General features: G+C 39.3%; 1 protein-coding gene across 1 annotated transcript; it reads left to right on the top strand.

Moving 5' to 3' along the window:
• The first annotated feature begins 516 nt into the window (after window positions 1-516).
• Window positions 517-6,647, top strand: TMT1A (thiol methyltransferase 1A). The gene is made up of 2 exons (XM_087886938.1): window positions 517-1,328; window positions 6,198-6,647. Exons 1-2 carry the CDS (start codon window positions 837-839, stop codon window positions 6,432-6,434), a joined length of 729 nt encoding a protein of 242 aa, XP_087743064.1. The 5' UTR covers window positions 517-836; the 3' UTR covers window positions 6,435-6,647.
• Window positions 6,648-8,699: the final 2,052 nt, after the last annotated feature.

Below are 8,699 nucleotides of genomic sequence, written 5' to 3'. Positions count from 1 at the left end.
TTTTTGCTTTACATTTCTAAACATTTGAAGCTGCTTCTAGAACAACAAAATCATTCTAATCAAAACCTAAAATCAAAGTTTCATTTTTTTTCAATTTCAAGCAAAGATGTCTAATTTCTTTTCCTAATCCCTGACATTTCCTCAGAAACAGACATATTAAAGAAACATGAAAAATGTCTTTTGTGGATTTACTTTAAACATCTGCCAACGCTGTAGACAATTTGGGAGGCAATTCATTACCTGAGCCAGTTTAAAATTGGAGGCTGGACTAGAAGACCTCCAAGGTCCCTTCCAGCTCTAAGATTCCATGGGAACAATCTGCATTTTAAATCAAATTCAAATGTTGCAAATTACAACACCCACTGGGTCTTTTTTTTTTTTTTCAACAAATGACTGAAAGTCCCGAAGGTGCTTTTTCAGGAGGCACCAGGACTTTCTTGTTTTTTTCTTAGAACATGTTTCGCTTCTTATCCAAGAAGCTTCTTCAGCTCTGACAGGATAGTGGAGAATGGAAGGATTTCTATTCCTTGCAGTGTCCTCAGGGTCACCTGGGTAGTGGTGCTGGTTCCTGTTGTCTGCAATTTTTTCTCTGGAAATCCATTCCTACTCCCACACCAATCAAACCCGAATTGTAGAGCTAAAAGATTTTTTTTAAGTGACTGAAAGAGTCGCTGTGGCTTTAAGGAAAATCTGGAACAGATCCCAACTGGGGACCGGATGTGGACGGTTTGCTTACGAAACATCATTAAAGGAACAGGGCATAGCAGGGAGTATTTAAAGCAAATCATTGAGGGGGAGGATCAAGCAAGAAGGGTTTCTCTCCTAATCCGGCGACGATGCTGATTCTCATCTTACAACAATGCATAAAAATCCTCACCCTGCCCATCTATGTGCTTGCCTATTTTGGCTTATGGGATCCTATTTGTAAAAAAACTTTCCCATTTTTCATGAAAAAGTTGAGCAAAAACTACAATGAAAAACTGCACAAGGAAAAGGAGAGCCTGTTCAAGAACATGCAGGACTTTGCCGACTCCTCGGGAAAGCTCCACCTGCTAGAGATTGGCGTGGGCACCGGCAGCAACTTTCAGTTTTATCCCCCCAACTCTCGCGTGACCTGCGTGGACTACAATCCCAACTTTCAGAATTTCCTCCTGGAGAGCATGGCTCAGAACACGCATCTCCAGTTCGAGAATTTTGTGGTCGCCTCTGCCGAGAACATGTCTTCGGTGTCGGATAACTCTATGGACGTGGTGGTTTGCACGCTGCTGCTTTGCTCTGTGAACAGCACCCAGGCTGTCTTGAAGGAGGTTCTGCGAGTGCTCAGACCAGTAAGTCAAAGGGGGAAAAGGGAAACTTACGTCTGGTCTGTCCAGACTACCGAATAATGGGCACAAGGCAGGTGTACATGCTTTGAAAATAATGGGCACTATGCAGATGTGCATGGGAGCAAGGGCTTTAGATCCCACAAAAACAGCACCTCTCTGCTGCTCTTTGTGCTGCTGATTTTTTGGCTGAACCTAAACTGGATTCCTGCTTAAAGCAACCGCACCTTTCCTGCCTGTCTTGGGTTTCTGAATCATTTTCAGACCCTGTACAACAACTTCAAGGAATATATTCATAACTTTAATGTTAGTAAATGGCAGCAAGCTTCTGGCCTGAGATAGGGGCCTAGTTGGTACTTCAGTGAGACATCTCCAGAAAACATTAGGTTGAAGCTAGATTGAAAAGTTAAAACAACATCTCTGTGAAATGACAAACCGCTTTTGAATGGTTTGTCTTAAGTGGTTTCCAAAAATGCTCTCCCCATGTGGAAGTCTGCATGAAATCAAGTTTGATTTGGAGGAGACTGGAGTAGCAACCAGAGTAGATCAAGCTGACACTGTAGCAGGAGGACAAGGTGGGTTACATGAGGAAAAGTGGGGGGGGGAGCATTATGCTGTCACAGCACAGGCTGTGCCCATTTGGTTATATTTGCTGTGACACAACACTACTTTGGGGTGGGTTTGGCCTAGTCTCTGATCTTGCAGAAGCCTCTGTACAGCACAGTATCTTAAGTAAATAGACTAAAGACTGGCCTTCACCTTTAAGTAAAAGTTTAAAATGCTGCCCCAAATCTGCCATTTCCCTGCAGAAGTTCAAAACAGTTCTTCTAGTGATAAGAAGAACAAACAGAGGCTGGGGATAGTATGCAGTCCAGTGGCTTTGGGATGCTGTATGTATATTGATATATTATGCAGTTTGAGAAATGAAGTATCCAGACCTTTCATGTTTGCTATACAGAGAAAATTAGCAGTCATTTCCATAGTTATAATTATTAAGTGCTGCACTCTGTAATCAAATAATAATCCAGCAAAGCCAGCATTATCTTCCAAATAGGAATTGTGGGGTTGTTCCTAGCACCTGGAATGTGACTAAAATTCAGATAATATTCATAACAGGGTATTTGTCCAACTTGCTAGTTTTTCTCCCAAGAAACACATTGTTCATTGAGCTTTATTGTTGTGTTTATTGTACATCCTCAGCTTCATTTTAATATATCCTGCCTATCAGAATCATCTGAAGAAGATATAAAAGTTTCATAAGATGTCTCATGATCTGCTCAAAGAACAAAGAGACTAGGGCAAACAGTCAAGACCAAGCCACGGAAATGAAAATCAAAAAGCATAGAAAAGTAGTGGTAAGAGATGATCAAGCATAGCAACAATCTGTAATAACAAGCTGTAATTCTCAATATGCCACTCTTGAAATTTGGCACTTTTGGTTTCCTATTTTTGAATCAGTCATGCAGACTTGTGTTCTGACCAGAATGATCTAAAGTCGTTGGTGAGATCTGGCTGTTTAGAATCAAAAAAGGTCAGCAACTTAATTGCAAGATACTATAAGCAGAAATTTATGGCCTTTCTACGGTAATGATATGGTGTCACATAAAATCTTTCTTTAGCACAACAAAAGTTCAGATGGATGAGAGAGGAGCTAGAAAGAGAATTCTCAAGGTGATATGGTATCTAATGCTATACAAGTTAAGACACAATTTTCTATTACTTTTTATTTCCACAGAGAATGAAGTGAATGAGTCTTCCCTGCCCAACTAATAGTAATATTTAGCAACTCAGGTTTGAGACCAACATTATTCAGTACTTCTTTCTTGCTGCAAAATGGATAAAAATCCCAATGCATTGTTGAAGTCTTGTTCCCAACATTTGTTATTTATACTTCCAATTGTCACTTTTAGGGAACAAATTCAAAGTACATGTGAGCAGAATGCAAAGGGATGAACTGCTCCACAGTTTTGGATATTTTTTTTCTTGCATCTGTTAACTCCAAATGTATTTTTTCTTACAGTTTATTAAATTTATATGCTATTCAACTCATGGTTCAAGGTGACTCTAGGCGGCTTTACGCTTTATTTAAAAACTTTAGTTAAGAATACAGCAATTTATTTATTTATAGAATTTAATGTTGCCCATCTTGAAATTTAAAGTGACTCTGGGCGGTTTTAAAATTTATTTAAAACTTTAATACAGGAATTTATGAAATTTATAAGCCGCCCATCTCAAAATTCAAGGTGACTCTGGGTGGCTTTAAACTTTATTTAAAATTTTAATTAACAATAATACAGATATATATATTCATTTCCCTCTTTAAAAGAGTACATTGACAGTTCTCAGTGCTTTTTTTTTAATTTAAAACGATGTATTTTCATAAAAATTTATGAGTAAACATATAATTAATGAGATTATAAATTTTTTGTCAATATAACATTAACAAGGTCTATATAAAACAATGCAGTATTTTTATGTAATGGTATATGGAAATAACTTTGGGAGACAGAAGAAGAGCTATGCATTAGTAAATTACACAATGATTAGACAAGAGGCAGATGAGTCCAAATAAGCAATGAGGACGTGGCAAATTCCCCTAGTTTCTTAGACTGGAAATATGTGCTTTAAAACATGCAAGATTTTGTTAATTTAACATTACAATAAAGCTAGAGCTAGTACTTCTGGGTGTGCTTCTTGTCTGGATTATCTTGCAAAGCTGATTTTTATGATATAAAAAAGCATATATTTTTTTAACTTGGCACCAAAATCTCCACTATATTGTTTAAAAAAGAAAAAGGAAAAATAACATCATACACCAGCTCACTGCTGGAGGTGGCTGATGGGATAAGACCTTATCCCCATCCCGTCCAGCTCTTAGCTCTCTTAGTTTTGGGTTTAGTACAGTTTTAATAATATTTTAATCTGTGTAACTTTAATATTTTAATTATTTTTACTTGTTCTATAACTTGTAAGCCACCCAAAATAACCTTGTAAGGGAGATAGGTGACATAAAAAATTAATAAATACACAGTGATGCTTAAAATTTTGTGAACCCTTTGAATTTTAATATAAATTCTAAACCTAGATAAAGACAACCCAATTAAACAAGTTAAAAACATCATCCTTCTACCATTTCCGCTTTTCAAGATCTTTTCAAGATGTGAGGCTTAGTTTATTCTCTGTCATTCCTTTGAAATTGTTCTTGATTGCATTTTAAAATGATACTATAAATTTAGGAAGAAACAGTGAAGTTCATAAAATGAATTTAAAAAGAGAAGCTCCAACATTTGAAACATTTTAGAATAGAAGAAAAGGAAAACAGGTGAACAATTAAAATTGTGACTGTATAAGAAGTTATTAGAAAGGAATTTATCTTTTCTCATAATAATGGTATCTAGAGCCTAACTGAATATTCACGATTAAAAAGTAGTGTTTTTATAGGGGAAAGAATTGAGAGAACATATGAGTTAGGGGAGGGCTATCCAAATATAAGTTGTTAGACACCTTACAGCTTGTTTCTCCTTTAATAGGACTTGTTTGACTTTATGGTCGACTGTATCTCTTTATTCATTTAGCAATAGAAAAATTGGCTTTCTTCATGTACCTTGATGTATTGAGTTCTAGTCCCGTTTTAGCCATGAAAGCAGCTGGGTGACTTTGGTCAACTCACCTCACAGGGTTGTGGAGAACATAGGAGGAGAAAAGTGTGTTGGATGTGTACTCCACCTTGAGTAATTTGTTAAAATAATGAAGGGTATAAATAAAAAATAAAAGAACAAATTATTCAAATGTTGAGTTTGATATGCGGAAATATATTGAACTGGTTCAGTCACCATCTTTAAATAAAAATGGCCAATTCTGCAGTTTTCCTAGAACTTGAATCTCCTGTAAATCATTAATGGCTAAATTGCATTCCAGCTTCATTTTGTCTTTATAGTTAATTATTGCTTCATGTCCCCTTCTTCTTCTTGTGCCATATCTGTCATCAGATGTTGGCCATCATGTTGGCAATCCTATTTTTATCCACAGTCACACGAAAATGGCCCGTTTTTGGCCTCCGGGGGGGTGGGGAAAGCCATTTTCATCCTCCCCAGATTCCTAGAGAGGCTGTGGAGCCTGGGGACAGCAAAAAACAGGCCTTCCATCCCTCTGGAAGTTGGCAAACGGGCAGTTTCCAGCCTCCAGAGGGCCTCCGGGAGGGTGGGGAAGGCCGTTTTTGCCCTCCTCAGACTCAGGCTCAGGAGCTTGGTGAGAGAGAAAAATGGGTCTACCGCGCCATCATGTGTCAGAAGCGGGGTGGGGGCACACGCATGCGTGGGGGTGGGATGCATAGAATTATGGGTGGGGGCACGTTTGTGCGCAACCCCCCCCCCCTTTGCTCCTGGCACGCGATGGCAAAAAGGTTAGCCATCACTGGAATAGGGCATCTCATCTGCAAGATCGTCTCTGAAACCAAATTGTGAGTTATTTAGACACTCGTCAATTTTGTTGTATATTTTTGGTGAATTCTAACCCTGTACACACACTGTCTAAGTGGCTGCCACCACACAGTGTGCTGTTCTTCTGAAGTTGTTCTGACCAATGTGGTCTCCACCTTCAGTCAATACTGATGAGCCAGTTGCCACTCATCAGGCCTATTGTTTCACAGGAGGTATTTGATTCCCTCCAACCCACCATTACAGCATAAAAGCTATACTGGGTAGGGGGCCACCCACCACCCAGGGACGTGTTCTGTGGGGGTTCCAGGCTCCCCCTAAGAGTTCATGTCCCCAGAAAGTTATATAACAGCAGTCTTGATTACACTGTGAATTTTTATGTAATTTCAAAGCGTTCTGCTTTATATTATTCTTTTTTGTATTATTTTACTTTTTCCAGGGTGGTACACTCTATTTCATGGAACATGTAGCAGCTGACAGATCAACCTGGACCTACTTCTGGCAACAAGTCTGTGACCCTACTTGGAGATATGTGGGAGATGGGTGCTCCTTGTTAAAAGAGACCTGGAAAGATTTGGAGAATGCGGGTTTTTCTAAACTGAACTTGCAACACATCATAGGCCCATTGTTCCTAAGTATAGTTCGTCCCCATATTTATGGATACGCTGTAAAGTAATTTAAGAGAAAGTATCTTTCTCTTAAAACCAGATTTCTGACTTTAAAGAATTAACAGTGACAATGCATATGCTCCAATAAGAAAAGTGTTTCCTCTATTCTATACAATTCGGGATGGAAAAAGGCTCCTAAAAGTTCAGGCTGCACTAAACCTAAATGGTACCTTGGATCAGATTTAGAGGGAGGACAAATAAATGTTAAAATTAATATAAAAGAATATTAATTTAAAATAATTAATATAAATATATAAAAGAAAAACAATCCTACTATCAAAAGATTATGTGGGGGTGAAAAAAGCCCCCTGCCATTTTTCTGTGGCATCACTCAATCCTCCATGTCAGCTTCCCAGGAGGGAAAGCTAGAGGAGGCCTGTTTTTGAGTATTACTCGCAATCTCTGTGGAGTTCTCTAAGAACAAACTGGTAATGGACAAAGCCCTAACTTAAGCACAAGCAGAGCAGGGAATCTTGCTTAAATAATACTTCAGGCAGAAGCCTTTGTTGGCCTTTAGGAGAGGCCTACCCAGAAAGATTTTTCTCAGCTTCTTACCCCCTGTAGTTGTAGAGCGGGTAAAAGTCTGCATATATTGGCATGGGATTAGACTGAAAGCTAAGGCTTAGAATTTAGAAACTGATAATGTATCAAAGCTTGCTAACTGCTGAATTGTGTATTTCCTTATTTTACTTATCGTGCTTTTCATTTTCAATAAAAAAAAGGGGGGGCTTGTGGTTTTGGTGGTTGTTTGTTGTTTTTAGTTTAAGAACCTTGTCTCATGACTTTTTCTGAATATGGCAAATGTAAATATCAGATCTTCTGGTTTTGAGGTATATTGTGAGGTGTGTAACTGACTCATGGAATAATCACTTTTAAGTGGGGACTGAGAAGAGGCATGTTGTTAAACTTTAAGCTGATACTACCACGTTTATAGAAACATTTTGGGGAAACAATTTGGCACATCTATTTAGTGCCACCCCATCCTATTTCTATCATTTACAAAAAGTCCCAGGTTTGTAGCCAACTAATGGAAAGTGGTGCAGCACAAAGAATCTTCCCTGTTGATAGCCTCTGGGAGATTCCAGATTTCCAAAATTATAGCTTTAAATGTCCTCAGCCAAGTGCTTTCTCCATTTTTAAAATTTATTATAGTAAAAGACTTATATAGAACAAAACAAAGTGTTCAGAAGTAAAAGAGGAAGGATGGACATCAAATACAAGGTTTTTTAAAATGTACAGAATATTACAGGAAAAAGGGGACTTGCAATCCAGATCTGACGTTCCAATGGTTGGCCATGCACCGCAGTCACATGACCACAATTCAGGCGCTTGACAACACAGCTGCATTTCCTCCTTGTTCTTGGGTGTCCCATCTTCTAGGATTAAGCCTTTCTGGCAGATCAAAGAATAAGCCTTAGGAACTCTTAGCCATGCTAGTTATGTGAGTTGTTATAAGACTATTGGTCCTACCATTAGAAAGCTGAACTATTATTTTAATACAGGAGCACTATCCAGGGAATCCTTGATTTATGAGTGGTCACTTAGCAACCATTCAATGTTACCATGGATCCACCTGGGGGCTACTTATGACCTACTATAGATTAGAAGTTATGACAGTCCCATCCCATCTGTGGTCAAAAGACCGAACTTTGGCTGCTCGTCTCAGCAACCAGACCAAATCTGTGGCTGTGGGTGGTGTCCTGAGGTCATGTGATCTCATTTTACAACGGTTTTAACAAAAGCCAGCATTTACTTCAGGTTTTCAGATGAAGTATTAGTTCGTTTAATGACCACCGTGATTGCTTAATAACCAAAAAGAAATATAGGTACAACCAAAAAAAGTTGTAAAACCATTTTATGACTCAGGACTTATGGTCTGGAACGGGGGTGAAATCTAAAATTTTTCCCTACCGGTTCTGTCGGTGTGGCTTGGTGGGGGGGGGGGGGGTGTCCTGTGACTGAGTGGCCGTGGCCAACTCGATGTCATTCACAGCCATGCCCACTCAGTCACAAGACCCCCTTCCACCAAGCCACGCCCACAGAACCCGGTAGGAAAACGTTTTAAATTTCTCCTGTGGCTCCGCCCACCCACCCCATTCCCCGGACTCCTACTGCTCACCTTTCTCCCGCAGCTGGCTGTCAGGGAAGGCAAGTGCCTGAAAGGTAGCGGAGTCGCTCACTCTCCTTAAATGAGCTGCTCTGGTCCATGTGCCGGCTGCGCAAGCACACAGTTTATTTAATACAAGGCAGGTTGGATGTGCGCTTGTGCAGCC

Source organism: Pantherophis guttatus, chromosome 2 (genome assembly GCF_059756535.1).
Source record: "Pantherophis guttatus breed Tessera chromosome 2, ASM5975653v1, whole genome shotgun sequence".
In the NCBI taxonomy this organism is placed as follows: Eukaryota; Metazoa; Chordata; class Lepidosauria; order Squamata; family Colubridae; genus Pantherophis; species Pantherophis guttatus.
This window is presented reverse-complemented; position numbering and strand designations above follow the sequence as displayed.